At 40.8% G+C, this 20,890-nt stretch overlaps 1 protein-coding gene across 1 annotated transcript in view; it reads right to left on the bottom strand.

Moving 5' to 3' along the window:
• The window catches only part of LOC137291041 (sushi, von Willebrand factor type A, EGF and pentraxin domain-containing protein 1-like), a 54,898-nt gene that overhangs the window by 22,522 nt on the left and 11,486 nt on the right, over positions 1 to 20,890 (bottom strand). The window contains exons 9-25 of the mRNA XM_067822300.1: positions 20,436 to 20,672; positions 19,351 to 19,542; positions 18,606 to 18,730; positions 18,042 to 18,114; positions 17,562 to 17,693; positions 15,666 to 15,890; positions 14,960 to 15,121; positions 13,950 to 14,111; positions 13,285 to 13,446; positions 11,299 to 11,451; positions 10,535 to 10,648; positions 8,831 to 8,944; positions 8,134 to 8,332; positions 7,172 to 7,329; positions 6,335 to 6,527; positions 5,480 to 5,652; positions 4,096 to 4,335 (exon numbers count right to left, since the gene is read on the bottom strand). Of these exons, the coding sequence (XP_067678401.1) occupies positions 4,096 to 4,335; positions 5,480 to 5,652; positions 6,335 to 6,527; positions 7,172 to 7,329; positions 8,134 to 8,332; positions 8,831 to 8,944; positions 10,535 to 10,648; positions 11,299 to 11,451; positions 13,285 to 13,446; positions 13,950 to 14,111; positions 14,960 to 15,121; positions 15,666 to 15,890; positions 17,562 to 17,693; positions 18,042 to 18,114; positions 18,606 to 18,730; positions 19,351 to 19,542; positions 20,436 to 20,672 (2,814 nt within the window). The remainder of the gene's footprint in view (positions 1 to 4,095; positions 4,336 to 5,479; positions 5,653 to 6,334; positions 6,528 to 7,171; positions 7,330 to 8,133; positions 8,333 to 8,830; positions 8,945 to 10,534; positions 10,649 to 11,298; positions 11,452 to 13,284; positions 13,447 to 13,949; positions 14,112 to 14,959; positions 15,122 to 15,665; positions 15,891 to 17,561; positions 17,694 to 18,041; positions 18,115 to 18,605; positions 18,731 to 19,350; positions 19,543 to 20,435; positions 20,673 to 20,890) is intronic.

Raw genomic sequence — 20,890 nt, 5'->3', positions numbered from 1 at the left:
CCCGTGAAGATCCGGGTTAGAATTGGTCTTCAGCAACCCATGCTTGTAAGAGGCGACTAACGGGATCGGATGTACAGGCTCGATGACTTGGTTAATACATGCCACACTATCATATTGCGCAGAATGATGCTGACGATGTTGATCACTGGATTGTATGGTCCAGACTCGATTATTTACAGATCGCCGCCATACAGCTAGAATACTAGTGTGTGCGGTGTAAAACTCACAACACGCAACAATGACAGGCTGCACTTCATTGCAATGTCACCTTGCATCATTTGTAAATGCCAACAACAAACAAACAGGCTAGATATGAAAATTAATGTCATGCGTTTTTCAACAGCGCCATGCAAAGAGAGTTAATACCAAGTCTTCACTACATAAGGCAGCTCACGTTCACTTATAAAGATGCATGTGAAGGCAGCCTGGAGTCTAATAACAAGGGGGACAGGTACTAGGGCTGGCTTAAAAGATCGATAATCGGCAATATCGTCGCTAAGAAAAATCATTAAATATGATCGATATGAAAGTGTCATCAACATAATCGTACATACATTTAGCTTTAATTCACTCACACAAATACACAAAGTTAGGGTTTTAATCAAGGGATGTTTCTAAATTATTTTCAGGACGCTGTTTTATTAGAAATCCATGTATTAACATGTCACCGATTACCAGTGGTGTCAAAATTATATACATTTCTTTCAGATATTTTTGCCATTACTTCTCCGATATTTATTGACAATCGATCGATATTTAGTTATGGATTATCGATCTGTGATCTTTCAGACATTTTTGCTCATTACTTCTCCGATACTTATCGATAATCGATCGATATTAAGTTTGTCGATCTCTAATATCCTTATCGACAGCCAGCCCTATCAGTCACCCTTATTTCTCATAATCACTGCCACTGAATGAGCATTCTGGACCATGATGCGGCAATGTCAGTCCAAGTAGCCGCTCAAAGCATAATTTTATAAGTCTAACTGGACGAAAATGGATAAAAAACAACCCCAAAACATAAAACGTATGTCAAATAGATTTATTGCAGTTTTTATCAGTTTCTACAATACACAGTCTGATGCTGTAAGAATACAAAATGAACTTACAAAATTTACACAGATTTTGAAAAATCAGAAGGGCACCGATAGAAACAAACTATGCCTATGTTTTGCTTAAAGGAAGATAGTATTTAACCAAAATGCTCACTCGCAACCACAGGCCCTCTTGTCTTTGCGAGGATTAAAGATTTTCAAAAATAACTGAGATGACCCCCCGTCTCGAAATGCTTTCAGATACAATAAAATCGCGATTTATTGTAGTGTTAAGCATTTTGAGTCAGGGATCATCTAATTTTTTTAATCTTCAATAATCGTACAGACACGACAGCCTGTGCTCTCAACCAACTGACGTACAAGACCATGAATGAGCGATAACATGGACAGTGGGCAATGCAGTTCCTGCAAACTGCCGTCTCAAACAATTATTGGGAAATAACCGTATTTAATGCGTTGTGAGGTTATTCTTGTAGACTTAAAGAAAACTAATCATGTTTTGGGCATTCTTAATATTTAGTCATCTACAAAATAGTGCATGTTGTAAGAAAGTAGAGACATTCAAAACCGAAATGGTTTCTTCAAGATCATAACAGACTTATAACAATCACATCCAACTTTTCCATCAAGGTTATAAAGTAAGCGGGTTATACGCCGTTTTCGTTTCGAGGAACATCTTAAGCTTGCTTTTAGACTAAGTGAGGATCGACGTTACACAGGTCATGTGTGTTTACTACAGAGATCGGAATCCGACATTCCAAACCACATTGCCATTTCTGCGAAGGGAGAAAACTCCGTACAGCCAGCTGTGGCAGATCCAGAAAGCTTGCGTTACCCTAATCGTTTCAGTTGTGTTTTCCAATAGCGTTCCATTTATTGGGATATACAAGAATAATACTATGCTTTAATCAAATGTGTATTACTAATGATAAGTTGAAAAGTAGATTTTTGACATGACTAAGTACTTTCCAGAAGGATATTTAGTGCGCTTCAGTATAAAATGGTTCTGGAAAATATCATGTTCAGTACTGTTTTCCAGTATGACACAGGTACCGTTCGTCATCATGGCCATAAGATATGACAGTTCAGAATGGCTACAGGACCATCACATTCTCATGCTGAACAAGCTTGATATATTACGTGTTATTACAATGTGTTAATCTGACGATACAAGCAAACTGATAAACGATAATGCTATTACACCAGTATAGAAAACATAACATAGACTCAAGCTGCTGAAATGGGACAAGCTGTATTCTGTGTGTGTGATCTCAGACACTGAAGATGGCTGGAGGAGAAGGATCAGCCGGTTCACTAAACAGTTTCGATTACGGATATATACGGATGATCTATATATACGGATGATCGATAATCAGAAATATCGTCGAAAGGAATAAATATTATCGATATGAACATTGTGTTATCGAAAATATCGTACACTAACTTTTGTGATAGAAGATTATGTTGGAATTTTCCCACAAATTATACAGATATAGGACCCTACCTCTAAATTATGTTCAGGACGTTGTTTAAAAGTAATCCATGAAGAAAATAGATCAGTGATGTGAAATTATTTATTTCTTTTAGACATTTTACCTCAAGGTTAGGTCTCCGATATTAATCGATAATCAATCGATATTTTGTTTAATATTTTCTTATCGATTTATATGACCTATACTTTCCATCAAACGTTCAGACTCACCAGTGTAAATACACAACTAAATAAAGACGTTTACTTCACGCAGTTGTCCTAAACTATTTTTTGCAAAATACTCTATACTTTTAACAGGTATTCTGTTGATCATTGGATAGTCTGGTCAAGCCTCGATTATTTACAGACCGCCGCCATATAGCTTGAATATTGCTGAGTGCGGCGTACAACTAAACTCATTCACTCACTTTGATGTAACTATATTTCCATTCATAACATAGTGAGTGTTTTAAGTGAGTCTAAACTTTTGATGGGTAGTATACATGGATAGCCAGGTCAAATCAAGGTCAACACCGAGTTTTTGGTTCAAACACAGACAATACACTGGAAACGTAGCAAATGTCGATTTTAATAAACATCAGTTATTCCGCATTTCTTAAGCTCATGTGTATTACTTGATTTCAAATCAGATTAAGGAAGTAGTGCCAGTCAGGACATTTACAATAGAAGCATACAGACACAATACACAAACTCTAATTGACGTTTTCTGTCATTTTTCAAGAAACACCACAGTCTACATAATGAACCTCTCCATCCAGCTCTTGTCCCGGAGAAAGAACTACCCTATGATGCAAGTTTCGTATTCTTGAGTTACTACAATGCATACCATACGTGTCACTCGTATTAATAATCAAGCGGAGGCATGGCTTTACACGAATAAGCCAGGGCCACTTCATTCAAAATTAATGCATTAAATACAATCACAAACTGAGCACGACCATGCTTCATTCAGACATGTATGTTATACTGACCAACGAAATAAACGCACAACTTTAAAACGTCGTGTATTAGATTCATCAACGACTGAAAAACACGTTGCCTGTTTGGTCAACCAGTAGCCTGTAAGTTAGAGAGTGGCCATTACCGCCATCGTAGACTCATTTGCCAAAACAGAAGCCAAACATTTGTCACTGGTCAGTTCCCCGAGACTCCCAAAGTTGATAGATGCGACTTTCATGACCGTGCTCCAAATGCAGAATTTGTGGAAAGGAATATTGGACGATGTCAACATTGTCCTGGGTCATTATTTTTGAAAACCATTCGTAAACACGATCTCCCGGTGAGATCCTAGATGTAATTATCTTCTGTACTTCAAAAAAGGGTTATGTCCGGCACACACCCCGCGTAACTCATAGAATTTCGAATGTAACTAATTGAATATCGTAAAAAATACCATAAAAATGGTAGTGTGATTAATATACACACGATGTTGCGTTATTTCGTTGGTCAGTTTACTGCCAATCGGTTACAAAGCATACAATGCAGGCATATCACACAGAGCGAGGTACAGGTTTGATGACCTTCTAGTTAGTCGTCATCATTTACCTCCACAGAATGTTGAGGTGGCGTCTTTCAGTGATCCCCTGATTCCACTCCGGACATCCGGCCATGCGATGACGTTTCCATAGACGTCCGTGCACTTTGTCCTCATGGAATCAATGGTGTCTAGTGAGAGCTCCTTGTCCCACACGTTCAGGTGAGCTATACTCCCAATGAAAGACTCACGGGGATCGAACCCGCCTCCCACAGAGTCTTGCTCCTGGCCGATCACGAAAATACCACCACCTGGTAAAATAAAATAACACTGACATTACATAACAGTTCCATACTGCATGCTGTTCGTGTTTTGTTGGTATAGTAAAACACAAGTTGACGTTTACTGGAACTAAAAGTGGAACCGAGGAACAAACCGCATGTTTTGTTCATGTTTAACACTGCACTCAGCAATGTTTCACCTACAGTCCAGGTCAGCGAGCCTGACCACCCGATCCAGTTAGTCGCCTCAGAGGACAAGCAGGGGTTGATGAAGACCAATCCTAACCGGGATCTTTATGGGTAACCACAACTTTAAATCCGTTGGAAAGACAATTACGAGTTTCTAGCAGAGTACTTTTGTATCATTCATTGGCATCTAATCAGACAAAATGAGGTAAAGCGTGTGGAATATATGCCATACAGAAACACTTCAGTGAAGAGAGCCTAATCAATCTGAGGTGTTGTGATGACGTTGTGTCGTATAACTGAACGCGGTGTAAAACTAACCTCACTCACTCAATATGAAACACTCACGTGTTACAGACCAAACTGACCAGTCATCCTTCAGAATAGCCAAAATGGACATGTGCAAATAACAACTGGTTATGAAACTAACTAAAAGTGCTTTATGGTTCAACTTCTTTATTATACAAGGTCACAACGTTTCACCTGAAGACTAGAATCTGTCTCGAAACGTTGTGACCTTGTATAATAAAGAAGTTGAACCATAAAGCAACTTCACTTCACTTCACTTTACTTCACCTGAAGAAGAGACTAGAATCTGTCTCGAAACGTTGTGACCGTGTATATTAAAGAAGTTGAACCATAAAGCACTTTTAGTTTGATTCCTCCAACTTCTAAATGCCTTTGAAACAACCTAACTGGTTATGACACTCGGGCAATTATTTACGGTAGCACACAGACAAGGGTCTCCTTTCGCGAGGCAACCTTTGATAAGGTTAACCTTAACTAACATTCTTTAATAAGGCACTGAAGTTACCATAGTGACTTACGATAACCTCAGTGCTTTGTGAAAGGAGGCCCGGTTAGCCTAAAAAGGAGTTTCTTTTCTAAAATTCATATTTTTCGGATAAAAACGTAATGCTATTATCACACAGCCATTGTACAATGCTGCTACAGGAATACACCTGTGGGCTCACGTGTAGATAATTACCTGCAATGGCTTTACCAGTTGACAGATTAAAGCCGCTGTCACTCAGGAGGCCATCGATGTAGAGTTTCCAGGACCCTCTGTTGGCTGACCACGTGATGACGATGTGATGCCAGATGCCATCATTGGTTGGTTCATCCGTCATTACCTTCTCCTCATTCACCGTGAAAGCAAATCTAAGGAACAAGTAATAATTCTTGATCAGTTAAGAATATTTATTGGCATCATATCACATCCTGCTCAAGGCCCACAATGTGATTAATTTTACTCCAGATGCCAGTGAAGCGCTAGAAAATTTATAGTCACATGACTTATCCAATCGGGTACCCATTTTTTGCAGAGGCAATTTCGCCTAAGGTGAGACCACATGTATTACATGTGTTTCGTTGTGGGGCAGGACTGAAGTCCTACATACTCTCAGTAGTTTAGCTGTCACACACAGTCACCCATCCGAGGACGTTGCCCACCGTTGAGTAACATCTCCTGCTTTGTGACCTACGCTTTGATTAAAAGCAGGAAGTCACATTCATTGGGGAACCACCCAAAATCAAATGACGTCGTTAGGCACTGATGCTTCTCAAGGAAGTTGCATCCAATGTCCAATGTTTATTTGTTTGCTCTTTACGGCCGCACTCAGCAATATTCCAACTGTATGGCGGCAGTCTGTAAATAATCGAATCTGGTCCAGTCAATCCAGTGATCAACATCAGAGCATCTGGGATACAGTGATACGTGTCAACCAAACCCGAGAGCCTGACCACCTGATCCCGTTATTCGCCTCGTACCACAAGACTGAGTTTCTGAAGATCAGTTAAAACTCGGATGTTCATATGTACATATGTCTAAGGAAACACCTACCCATCATAATCAGTCAGCGTCAGAGCGTTATCTGAGCCCGGTATGGCATATGAAAAGGGCGTGCCCTGGTTGATGACGTCATCGGTCTTCATCCAGAAGGACACTGTGACGACATCCATATCCTGATTGATTGGCACCTGGACATGGTCAGTTCCGGCTGACGGGAAGTCCAGTTGGTAGTTCTTATCCAATACTGCAAACAAAGTACAACATTGTTCATACTTCTGAAAAATTCTAATTCGAACGTTTTTTAAAGCATTCGCATAGTCCCCAGAACTCAAAAAGAAAGTTTTATACATGCAATTTAAAGTAATACCATTGGAGTTAATAACTGGTTGAACGTCGGCTTGTTTATATGGCTTTGTCTTAAGAAACAGACATCAACTTCTAAGGTTTTGAAATAAGTCAGACACGCTAACTTTAGTTTACGCATAATGAGTGAGTGAGTTTAGTTTTACGCCGCACTCAGCAATATTCTAGCAATATGGCGGCGGTCTGTAAATAATCGAGTCTGGACCAGACAATCCAGTGATCAGCAGCAGAGCATCGATCTGCGCATTTGGGAACTGATGACATGTGTGAACAAAATCAGCAAGCCTGACCACCCGATCCCGTTGATTACTAACTTACGACAAGCATAGTCGCATTTTCTACCCCGTACCTTCACGGGTCTTACGCATAATGGCTGATTTAGGAGCTTACAAAAACATTACATATCCGAATAAAAGGAATAGCCATGAAGAGAAACTTCTGCTGTGTTCATGTACATTTTACCGGCATTGACTGTCCAGTTCCGACTACCGAGGTTTAACCGTAAACATCAACGTGGACACTCACCTGCGTCACAGTTGACGCCGGTGTAGTTGGCGGGGCAGCTGCAGGAGTAGGCGTTGATCCCGTCCTTGCACGTACCGCCGTTCTGGCAAGGGGAGGAGGCACATTCGTCAATGTTTCGTCCGCACCTCTTTCCTTGATACCCTGCCTCACACTCACACCTGCATACACACACAAAACAATATATATATATATTTTCCATTTCGTCAAGGTGCGTGTGAAGAATTGTGCAACAACGCCACGACGATGGACACAACAATGGACTTCCCACGAATCATCAGCCAATAGTGAAATACATCCTGTATGCCAAACGTTTGGGGTTTTGTCACACATATACTGAACAGCAAAAGAAACGCAACTCTTTGTCAAGTGATTAAAACAGAAAACATAAACATGAACGCTTACTTTTCTTTTCCTGTTAAGTATACATTTACGTATTTACGCGAATCATTTCTGCTTTGCAAGTATATACTGGACAAAAATAGTTGGATATATATATATATATATATATATATGTATGTATATATATATATATATATAATGGTGTACTTATTAATTGACATACTGATTAAATATCAGTCATAAAAATATCAATTTCCAGTAACTTTTTTGTCAAGTATATTTTCAGTTCAGTTCTCTGATCAGTATACAAGTAATGACGATCCGTCGTCCCACAGTGCACAATCCGCCACTGTCTTTTCACGGCGCTGTGCATATGTTGATTAAATTGTTGCCATCCGATAAATATCAAACAAACGTTATGCGATTGTAGGTAAGACGATTCCTCACAAATTTGATTTGATAACAAAAATTAAGCTCAAGAAACGTTTTATGCTACCCTAAATTAACACGTAAATCTAGTGTCCGTAAATTTTTTTGCATTTTTGCATGACTTTGCAAATCCTTGACATTTAAATGTGTATTAGAATTATAATGGGTAACATAATTGTAACCTCAAATATTACCAGAATCCGTTCTCCTTGTCGTGGCATATCCCATGCCTGCATGGGTTCTCCAAACACTCATCAATTTCAATCTCGCACGTCTCGCCCGTGAAGCCACCTCGACAGCTGCAGGTGTAGCCGCTGACGTCATCGATGCACGTGCCACCGTTGTGACAACGAGTGTCAGAACAATCGTTGATATTTTCCTCGCAAGTCGCACCTGACTTCGTAATTAGTGCATGATTACTTACAGGCACATATACATACACAGTGTTATGAATTGTGTTAAGGTACTCTAGTGTCTGCATATCCATTACCATTAGTTCGATTTGTAACCATATTTGAAATTACAAAATACCTTTTTTTCGTAATTGTAAATTTTATTGAGGCAGTGGTTAAGGCTGGTAATTAAAGCGTTCACTTGTCACACTGAAGAAACGGGTTCGAATCGGTACAATGTGTGAAGCTCATTTCTGTTGTCCCCCGCCGTGATATTGCAGGAATATTGCTAAAAGCGGCGTAAAACTAAAGTCACTCATTCGCTGATATATGAGAACCCCGTAAGAAAGCTACACTCACACAGTCACACACATTATACAATGCACCATGATAAAATCCACCTGATATTAAGGTTTATTACCAAAATCGATGAAATCCCAACATGTATATTTTATTACATGAAATGATCTTATGTGTCTCATGCAAGGCATACTCTCACCTTGATAAGCCGAGTGACAGTGACACGTGAATCTGTTGGCACCGTCTGTGCACGTGCCGCCGTGTTGACACGGGTTGGATGCACATTCGTCCCTGTTCACCTCGCACTTTTTACCTGGTCATTGATTAGAAAACACCAGCAATAAATATTAAAGTTTCATATTTTGTATGTTACAAATATTACAAGCATTACAGCAATATTGAAACGCTAGTTAAGTATCAAGTGTATCACAACAGTGACAATCGGACGTAGCATTCACCACTCGTCTCTTTCCTTAACCTCCATGATGACATTCGTCACCTCTCGCCCCTTTCCGTAACCTCCAAGAAGACTCGTTCCTACTCGTTGCTCGTCATGTACGAACATACGACAAACCAATCTCAGAACGTGCGTAATGGTAGTGGTGCTTTGAAAAAAATAATCCCGACTACTAAAATCGTTTATGGCCTTATGTTATTGTTAAAAATCATGAAAAATACACATCGTCATATTGAAAGTACTAAGAACGTAGCTGACAGACTTGTGTTGTCTAATGTGAAGTGTTTCAAAGAATCATGCGATTGACGGTGAGCCATTCAAATACACGCACATACGTTTGTTGACAGGTATATTTCTCACAGGTATGTTTCTGATGAACTTGGGGGCTTGTTAGCTAGACTAATATTATAATATTGTTAACTTTACAATACAATATTAATGTATCTGTATGTAACTAATCAACTTTAGTGTTTAACACAGGGAATATGTCTCACATCTATCGGGAATATTTCAGTCTTTAACAAAAATGTTTTTATCCTTCGTTTAGGTGTATCAAGGAGGTTTAATTCTTTTAAATAAATAAGCAAAAACAGCAATACAGTGTATGAGTACTTCGGTGATGTTAAAAAACAAACATGGGATCCAATAAAGTTATCGTTCCTGTTTGAAGTAGTTCTGATGTTCCCACGCCAATATGAAATCCTTCGAGAGGGGAACGAGTCGCTATTCGGCTTGTCCCGTGATAACACGAGTTTGTCACGAATGCCAGGAAGAGTCGTCAACCCAATTCGTCACCACTCGTCCCTTTCCGTAACCTCCAAGAAGACTATTCGGCTTGTCCCGGCATAACACGAGTTGGCCACGAATATCGGAAGTAGCACGGTAGAATTTTTAGTTATGACATGGAAGGCATAACTGTCCATGCAGTTTCACGCATCAATTTCCAGAAGCTTGGATGAACTCGTATAGGAACAATCGCAGACCTGTCCACCTGACCTGAATCTTGAAGATTGCATAGTTAGTAGGACCTACTACATTCCTGTTATTGTGTACTGAAGAATTTTGGACATTGTTGTTTCACTTATTTGACTAGTGATATTTCTTCCTCGATTAGTATCCGTGAAGATCCGGGTTAGAAATGGTCTTCAGCAGTCCCTGTCGAAAGAAGCGACTGAAGGGATCGGGTGGTCAGGCTCGCTGACGTGGTTAACACACATGATGTTATCCCAATCGGCAATCGATCGATGCTCACAATATTGTTACCTGGATTGTCTGACTCAGACTCGATCATTACATGTACACTCAGTATGATTTCATGGTACACGCTGATCTGTTCTAGCCATAACATGGATTCATGATTCAGTTCTGTACTTACAAACTTCTGGGTTGCGTTTCTAGTTGGAAATAACCTACAACAATAAAATCTAAAGAAGATAAGTATTTTACCTGAGAAACCTTCTGGACAGGTGCATGCGTAGTCTACTTGGAGGTTGATGCACGTGCCATTGTGGAGGCATGGTTGACCCTTGCACTGGTCCACTGGTGTCTGACACACAGTCCCTGTCCAGACGGAGAAAAAGTAAACTGATTAGCTCCTGCTCTGAAGAATATTCAGTTATAACATATCACAGTGTTTCGACTGAACGTTGGCGAGAAACCTCAGTGACCAGTCATGAGAGAGAGTGGTTTTGTGCCGCCTTTAGCAATATTCCAGCAATATCACGGCGGGGAATTCCAGAAATCTGCTTCACACATTGTGTCCATGTGGGGAATCGAACCCGGTCTTCGGAGTGACGAGATAACTCTATCCACCGACGAGTGTTGACAGTGCTAATAAAAACCATGGTTCATAAATGAAATGAACTTGGAGTTCGAACTCATCACCGGCGGGTCCTCGCCTGGATTACTTAAGGGTTTGTGGCCATAGCTTGTAAACAGCCGATAACTAATATCTGTATAATTGTATAACAATGGATACCAACATTAACATGATACCATTTGAAAAAAAGATCTGCCGAGGTATTGTGTTAACCCTGTTGGTTGAATATCATGGCTGTGTAAATAAGTATGATCATGGATGGAAAATAAGTACATGATTAATGATTTATTCAAAACACGTTGCCCACGTTGCCACGTCCCAATCACCAGGACCTACAAGAGTATTAATGTATTCTTAACATAACTACTTTACATTAATATTCTAGTCTTACCGGTAAATCCTTCCCTGCATATGCATTTGAAACCGAATCCTCTAGCTTTGCAGGTACCGCCATTCTCACACGGTTCTTCAAAGCAAAGATTAACTTGGATCTGTCTCTGCTGATTTTGGGGGACAGAGGCGTCGCTTTGAAGGTCCCAGTCGCCTGGTGTACAAAAACATAAAACAGAAAGAATGTTATGAAGGAGCTGAAACTTAAAATCTTTGCACGTAAAAGTAGCAAGCAAAATATATCGGCAGCTGCTGTTGACGGAGAGTGAGTGAGTATAGTTTTACGCCGCACTCAGCAATATTCCAGCTGTTGACGGAGGGTGAGTGAGTTAAGTTTTACGCTGCACTCAGCAATATTCCAGCTACATGGCGGCGCTTTTGGCGGAGAAATGGATGCTAATGTAGTTATTTTTGAAGGTGTTACTGCCGTGATGGGAGCGTTATGTCAGTGTATCCATACCAACTATTGTAAATTTTCATCTAGGACACCAGGTTGCTCCAACACAAAATGACATTCACTGTAATAATGGCATTCATTCAATGTACGCAGAGCTTTTCCAAGCCATGACCAGAGCACTGTGTGCTCCGGGCTGCTTTCAGTAATCTGTTTCGTTGGCATTTTAGAAATTGCTGAATAATAACAATAAAGGTATGATACCTTATGGACTTTTTAATTACATCATGATGAGACGTTTCGGTATAGATTCCAATGCCGTTGTCATCGTCATATCATAATGTTATTAAGCAGTTGAAGGAAACAAAGTTGTATGGATAGTCAACTGTTTCACTGCAATAGGTGCGACGTTTCGGTGTAGGTACTAACTTGTTTGATAACGGTGTTATTACCAACACCAATTGCATTTAAGTTGACTATCCATAGAACCTGGTTTTCCCCCATCTTAACATCCTCTAAAATGCCAATGCATCTCAAAGAAATTAGGAAGTTATCATCCATAAACGTCATACATTTCTGAGTTTCAGTTAATAGTTGAGGTGCTGTGGTGACCAGCATTATTTATTCAGCATATGATAACAAACATGTTTACGGGTTTGATGATCTCGATCTAACAGAAAAAAATGTCTGTTAAAACTTATCTCGGACATATTCTCGCATGAGATTAGTCTTCTCAGAAGTGGAGACAAAAGGACGATGTGTCCATCTCAAAGCACAGTGAATGTTCCGCAGAAACAGTAACTTTATTGTTGTAGAAGTGAGTGAGTTGGAGTTTACGCCGCTTCTCGCAATATTTTAGCAATGGACACCAGAAATGGCCTTCACACACTGTACACATGTAAGGAATCGAACTTGGCTCTTCGGTGTGACGAGCGAACGCTTTAACCAGTAGCCTAGCGACGCAGCAACGTTTTCGCAACGTTGTGGTAAGGTTGTCACAATGTTAGTATTACGTAATTTTATAGCGTTATTTCACAACGCTACCGCAACGTTACATATATACGTTGTCAAAACGTTGTGTGTCAACTGTTACTCAACAACTTGGTGTCACGATAAAGGTTATTGTTATCTGAAAACCTTGTCGCATTACGATTCTTTCTTTATTTTTCTGCTACAGCTTCAGGAAACACACGACCATAACAAATTGCAAATTGATGAATAAACATTGAGGTGAATTTCGGCTTTGCTTCTTGTGTACTGATCATTACTGGGAAAAACTGTCAACGTAAAACAGAACGTTAAGAAAGCATGAAATAAGTTTAAAATGTGATAACGTAACGCTCAGACAACGTAAATGGGAGAATAACGCTGTCCCAACGAAAGCATGACGTTGTGATAACGTGAAATTGTCAGCTGGGAGGGTACCCCACAGCGCCTGCTGTAGAAGTAGCAGCGAGAATACAAACTCTGTGGATGAGAAACGTCTGTGATCTACAGAACAGGGTCCCGTTAAACACCGGTATCATAACCATGGGAGTTACCATGACCTATTCGCTTCAGTCGCATTGTGGAAAGGGGCCTAAGCGTCAATACCTTCACAATCTCTGACCGATGACGCAGCAGGGTGAGTGGTCAACGCTCCGTGGGGACACTGGAAGCAGGCAGACTGACCCTCCTCTTGTTGAAACGTCCCCTTTGGACATGGGAGACATGGCATGAGACCGCTCTTAGACACATAGCCAGCCGGACAACGCTCTGTAGTAATACAAAACAAAGTAACAGATATACATAGATTCCCAGACTGACAAATAATGAATGAAACTAATCTCTGAATATATATAATTTTGATAGGAATAATAGATTCTTTTGAATTGAAAAGGAACCTCAGAAAGTTGGGAGATTCAGAACCTGAGGAAATCCATTCTCGCTTCATATAGGACTTTAACCTTGTAAATAGAGAGATAGGCAGGAGGGTAAATACAACGGTGCAGGGTCGTTGAGATGTGGATGAGTGTCTTGAATACTGACACAGTATTTCTGACATCTCTTACAAAGTGAATAAGTATAGACTTCTGAATTTCTTGTTTCTGAAACTGAAGAGATCAACAGAATGCTCTACGTTATAATTAAAAAGACATAAAATGTGTTCATATTTCACATGCACTTCACTGTGTCAAAGACTATGTATACGTCTGCACAAAACACACCCGAGTAGCGTTGCGTGATCTGCGAACCTGAAAGGTGTTATGTGAGTCTACCTTGACAAAGGTCAATCCTTCGGCTGCCCCGTCTCCTGGTTGTTCTGTTGGTTGGACAGGGCAGGCATTCCGTCTGCGCATACTCCGACTGGTAGAAACCGACCTTACAGGTCTCGCATCGCTCCAGACCGTTGGAGGAAAAGCTCCCCGGTAGACACTGGGCTGAAAATAAACTCTAGCTATTAAGTATTTTTATCACGTATACCAGTGGTTCCGTTTTCATTCCGAGTTGGAATAGGTTCCCAGCAACCTATATTGTTATGTTTGGCGGCTGTTTAAGTGGAAGTTTTCCCAACCGGTATCTGTCTAACCCAGCAAGTTGTAAACACCGGTCAAAATGTAAGTCCCTTCCGTGGCTAGTACATTTATCATCAGCTTTACAATCCAGCACATTGTTTGAAACGGATGATTTCTTCAGTCCCAGTGACTGCCGGATTAGACAACGTCCACTGTATTCCAGTCCTAAGGCGACGTATGCAAATAATCCAGTCTGAACCAGACATCCAAGAGATCAACACCATGAACATAGACAGCTGTCGAAAGAAGCTGATCAGGCTTTGTTGTCTATTGCCTCATACCCTGAAGACGTGGATCAACAAATAACGATAGCTGACTTGTCCAGGCCTGATCATTGACAGAACGACGTCGTTAAACCGGCATGCTGCTGATTGCGTCTTCAACAATCAATTGGTGAGTTACATCGCAGAAAACATGGGTTCGATAACCTACATGGGTACAATATGTGAGTCACATTTCCTGTGCCCCCGCTATATATTGCCGGAATATTGGTAAAAGCGTTCCAGTAGCAACGATCACTAAAGGAGCTGTAGAAGCCTGTGGGTGAGAAACGCATTGACACTCTTATGTCATCATGACGAGGACTCATCAATTTGAACTGTTATCCTTAGTTTGGTAACAACGTCAATGTAACATGATATCTATCGATGTTGGGCAATATAGGAGATGTGATCTGTCAAGAGAAACAAGAAAACAGTTTACTCAAGCATTACCTTTGCATTCTTTTGACGTCCTAGAGTTGGCCTCGATGGTTGACTGGTTCCCAGGACACACCAGGCACGTGGCCTGACCCTCCATTGGCTGGTATGTACCCACAGGGCAGCTTTCACAGGTCTTTCTGATCACATTGAAGTACATCCCCACGGGACATTTGACTGGAAATATAACAAACATACCAGTAAAATAATCAAACACGCCCGCTTCTAGAATATTCCTGGAGTTAATATATTATTGGATGGCAGATAAAGTAAAGTGATATACAGAACTGGGTGGTCCTATTACATGTCTTATTCTTTATTGACATCAACAGTGTAGATCTCGGAGCCTTTGAAACAGCATTTCAACAACACTGCTGTCTTATGGAGCTTATGTGGGAGACATAGGCAGGTTAAGGACAATTTCGTTTTCTTTGTTAATAGCTGTTCTTTTGCACCTGTCAGTTTTAAACTCAATGGGTAGTTTGTTCACTATCCTAGTGAAATATGTACAGAACTGCTGCGGAAAGCAAATATTTGTCATCTGTGAGATCAGAGATATCACGACCATTCCAATGCCTTTACTGCCATCATTAAGACAATGTTCAAAAATATGTATTAGGTTTTGAAAACTTAAGTTGTCTGGACCTGCTGTCTGTTTCCTTCCCTTCCTTGTTGCTCTGCGACAGATCATCGTGTAAAAACATAAATCATTGATACCCACCACAGGAGCTTCTGATCTGAACCGTTCCTTCTGGACACATGAACCTGGGCTGGTTAGGGTTGAAGTTCATGTTCTTGAAGTTCATCTCTCTTCCACCAAACCGGAAGTTGAAACGTCCTGCCCTTGCGTCTTGCTGCAATGTATGCAGAATCGTCTTGAGGTTGTTGGTAATGGCGAGTTGGCGCCTGTCATCTTCTGTCTCGTTGCCTGTAGCTGTCACTGTACCTGGTGAAGAGTGAGACAGATGTGTTTCTTTGTTTGTTGTTGAACACCGCACTCAGCTATATGGCAACGACTTGGAAATTATCGAGACTGGGCCCGACAATCCAGTGATCAGCATCATGAGTATTGATCTACATAATTGGGACAAAGTGCGACCCTCACCACTCGTTCCCCGTACGTGCCTTTTAAGACAAGCATGGTTGCTGAAGATCAATCCAAATCCGCATGTTCTCGGCACAGAGAGAGACACAGACATCACCCGATAATGCTTTAGTGTCAGTTCTTTGGGTTACATCATTCTAACAAGGAAGACTGTAGTGATGCAGTACAAACCAAGAAACATTATTAGTTTGAGGTTCGAACTAGTGACTATAGGTTTCTGGCAAGATCAAGGGACGTAACTCTGCCAAAAAGTGCTACGTCTGACACGATTGGGCAACCCTGCTCCCTCCATGTCTGTGTGCCAACAATCTTCATTTAATCTTAAATTTTGTATTTACGATATTGGCAAATAACGGAGTCGGCTACAACTCGGGGATCTGTGCCTATGCTGGTATACATAGAAGATACTAAATGACTTTCCGTGTAATACCATTTTTATTAAACTCGTTAATGATTTGGTATCAAACGAGCGAAAGCGAGTTTGATACTAAATCTTTAACGAGTTTAATAAAAATGATATTTCACGGAAGCGAGTTCAGTATTCTGTTTATTACTCGCCAACATAAATTGACAGAAACTGCCGCCAAATTCCCTACAGTGTGAGGACTCTCACTCAGCTTTAAGCGAGCCAAGCAGGGTCTAGTAAAATTGCGACATCGGCATTAGCATTGTGACGTCACAACTTTGAACTATTTTGACGTCATACGTCAAGCGGTATTATACTAGTGCAATATTGCCGTAAAAATATTACACTGCAGTATCTTCAACGGGCGAGTAATAAATATAATAGCTAAAATGGATAGAATTATCATGAAAACGACTGCTCGTTATCAGACATGAGCGGTCCACTGTAACTTGATAACTCTTGACGACGGGCCATTATCAAGCCCGTTGTTAGGCGACGTCATAAGTAGCTCAGCTGTTGAAGTTCAGTCACCTACGGCTCGAATGAACTTGGGTTCATTATTGACCATATATCTGGCCCACATTCGTCACATGTGCCTGTGCCATTATACAAATTTCCTGCCTGTGCCAACCATAACAATTGTACCATAAATGACTACATAAGCAGTGAAAATATCAGCTTGAAGTCTAACGTTGTTGATGACTGAAAACAATGGCGGCTGGTAGTATGAGCAAAGGTCAAGGTCGAATGTTGTCACTCTCTATAGTGACGTCATCTGTGTTGTTCTACGACGTTTCTATATTTGCAAAATGTGTGTCAGTAACCTCCGTCGCTTTGTTGTTGGCAGTAAATGTTTCTAAACCGATGCCGCTGTTTTTATTCTTATTGTATTAAAAATTGTATCTATTTTAGCTATAATAACGGTAACGCTATTTTTCAGGGCATTATCATTTGCAGAAGCCCTCGGTCTTTTCAACTGCCTTCCTTCGTCGGGCCGTTAATGAAAGACCTCGGGCTTCTGCAAATGATAATGCCCTGAAAAATAGCGTTACCCTTAAAATAATTATGCCATTTACAATGTACAGTACATCAGTATCCAGACCTACCTTCCAGCTTGAAGTCAAAGATAAGCACACTGCGCTCGTAACCTCTATTCCTTGCGAGCTGTTTGCGATACTTGCCGACACTGCGTCTCCTGCGTCGTCGGTTCCCCAGGCCAATATGTATCTTGTTGTAGTCTGGGTAATGAATGTGATAACTTTAGTATCAATATGTTACTTGTAACCTGTACTGTAGTCCTACTTAAGTCTAGAATTGTTTGGCAAATATTGAATACCTCTGCTCCAGAATTGAGAATTTATTTGGTAAACGACATATTTATAGTTTTAAATAAGGTAACTCTTTTTCTGGGACTTCATGTCTTGGGCTAAATGTCTCTCCTGGCTGTAATATGCATCTGGGAAGATGTTAAGGAAGGAACACGTTGTTCGGTGCAACTCGCATTTTCTGGCTGTAGAGGTACTACTCGGCTGTGTGCATTTTGGGAAATAATCAGAAGGATCCGCCACAATGCAGTAAGGACTGACCTTCACCTTCCTGACACGTGGTCTCAACCTCGTCAACTGAGCAGATGAAATTTTCTTCGCACAGATCGGAGACCTTCAATAGGACATTTCAAAATCAGCAGCGAACGCAACATCAATATCAATACAGAATACACGTCAGGGCGCGAGTATCGTGTTGTCTGTGAATGAACAAACGGCCGCGGAGTCCGCAGGAATAAGACTGATTCATGCAACTCATGATGATAATCACGTGACCGGATCCGCGTATAAAAGCGACCAAAGCACATCCGCACTCTGCTCAAAGAAGGTTCTTTTGCAAGATTCTGTATCATAGGCATGTATCTGCGAGTGACTGATATTTCGCGCCGACTGATATTTAGCAATATTCCAGAAATATCAGGGCGGTGTACACCAGAAATGGGTTTCACACATTGGGGGAATTGAACCTGGATCAGCGTGACGAGTGAACGCTTTGATCACTAGATTGCTCTATCGCCCATATCATGTATCTACATATCAACATTAAACAACGACTAGGCAGGTGTTTGAAAAAAGGAGAGCGCACTCAGGAGTATGACTACATACCCGCACAGAAACATTCTTCTTGAAGGTCTCTTCTATTTTATGCAGGATCTTCTTCTCCCTGCACGGCACCATCCCCGAGAACTTCACCGTCGCGGGCTGCACAACGTCATTGGAGATTTTCTTCTCTACAGTGAAAACGGTCAAGTAAAAATATGAATTACTTCTTGCACAGATTATCGAAATACTGCCATAGGAATGTTTGCCGTTAATCATGAAAAGCTGAGGCCCAAGGGACCCTTAACCATAAACTGCTGTGGGTCCTGATCTGAATGTGCAGGTCTTCTATTATAGTTGCAATGTAACTAACAAATTGAGTTAAATATTAGAAGTATAAACCAGAAATCACTGAATAATATTTTCTGAAAAATAATACTCTTAGTCATTGGGAATAAAGAACTGGCCGTCACAAGGGCCTGCAGACAACAAAAGATGTCGGTTCGAGTGGTTTTCAGTCGGCTTCGGACCTAAGGACCGACGCTGTAACTGACGCAATCAACAGGAGAGTTTTGAATGGAATCAACGAGATAATGGTTCATTATAGCCATCCAGTAATCTGACACCACGTCCACTGTCGAGGTTCGATTCCATGAAGTGTATAATGTTTGGACCATATTGTCGGTGTTTGGACCATATTCTCCATTTCTCCTTGGATCTATTGCTTAGAACACTCTCACTCACTGTTGACGGGATTCTTTCGCTCGTGTATATGTCATCTACGTTTAACTATATCTTAATCCAATCTCACCTGAACAGTCCGGGAAAGGCATCTTCTCCTTTGGTTCCCAGACATTGTCATAGGCACACCAGTAATCCTCTGCAGGGGATATGGCGAAGGCGTAACCAGGGAGACAAGAGATGGAGCAGTGAACAGCCTCATCAGTCTCGCGACACGTGCGGTTACCGTTAACAGGCGGGGCCGGGAACTCACATGGATGTGCTGTCAAGTTCATGATATTCACGTATACTCACTTTTAATATAATGACACATATATAGTGAGACGTGGATTCATCTGACATAAATGTTCAATGCATTACCGTAAAGGATCACATTAACTTATGATGTATGATAAGTAGGTTTTTTGACAAAAGTCGATAACTTTCATAAGCCATTTATCCGAACTGAACCGTTTCCAGTACATTTGCTCAGTGTTACACGTTTCCGGATACAAAAATCAGGAATACGTAGAACTAAATTTCAATATAATGCACAGGAGCTCCATCCTGGTGCCTCACATTAATATTGATGAGAGGCTCGGGAACCAGGATGTAGGAGTCCTGGAAGTGGTCTGGAAGGTTTGGTTTCCCCACTAACGTTATTATTCTTTCTCATGATTTTATTGAAAAACAAAAAGACACGTGCACATTTGAATGTTATCTTTGGCAGTACGTCAAATTATTCATCATTACCTGCCTTACCATTACTCACAATTTTCATAACAGCCGAAAACTTCAAAGCAGGCGTTTAATATTGAATAAATCTTATATCTTCATATTCCCTTTTATTATTCATTACAAGACGGTTTAAAAATGTTCAGTCGTGATCAGTTCCAATCTGCTTTTCACGGTCATTGAGACGGCAGTTTAACAAAGAAAATTTGTACATTCGTAATCAATTCCCCTATATTTTAGAAAGTTTAAATATGATTCTGGTTGCTTTCTACTAAAAGTATGTTCACTCCTAATCGGTTACAAATATTTTAGAAAGTGTGCATCTTTCCAATACATTCTTTCCGTTACAATTTAATGGACGATATTCGCACAATATGGGAGATTTAAAATGTATATGGTGTAGCCCTCGGCAAGTGTATTTCGATAATATAATTCACCCACGTAATACGTTGATGTCCAGGACGCACGTGTTGTTGTTGCCGCTCCCGTCTGTAGCCGAGTATGTCACCTGGGTTACACCAATCGGAAACCATCCCTGGTCATGTGACCTTGAGATGTACAGGTCCTCCTCTGAGTTGTCACTAAACTGTGGTTCCTCCCACGTGACATTGCCGTATTTGTCAGGGGAGACAACTGGTGGAGGCGAGAAACATTTGTCGACAGTCGGAGGGATTGTGTCTGAAATATGGATTATCTGGAATCTCAAACAGATATTAAGTGAGTGAGTGTGGGTTTAAGCGGTTTTTGAATTCGTCGGGGGACGACAGAAATGGGATTCTCACACTGTACCCGTTTGTGGAATCGAACCCTGGTGTAATTCTTTATGACGAGCGAACGTTGCATCCATTAGGCTACCCAACCGAAACTAATTTATTTCAGACGACACTCAAAAAATG

The sequence above is a fragment of the Haliotis asinina genome, chromosome 7, assembly GCF_037392515.1.
Source record: "Haliotis asinina isolate JCU_RB_2024 chromosome 7, JCU_Hal_asi_v2, whole genome shotgun sequence".
NCBI lineage: Eukaryota > Metazoa > Mollusca > Gastropoda > Lepetellida > Haliotidae > Haliotis > Haliotis asinina.
The sequence above is the reverse complement of the archived record's forward strand: the minus strand, read 5'-3'. Positions and strand labels throughout refer to the sequence as shown.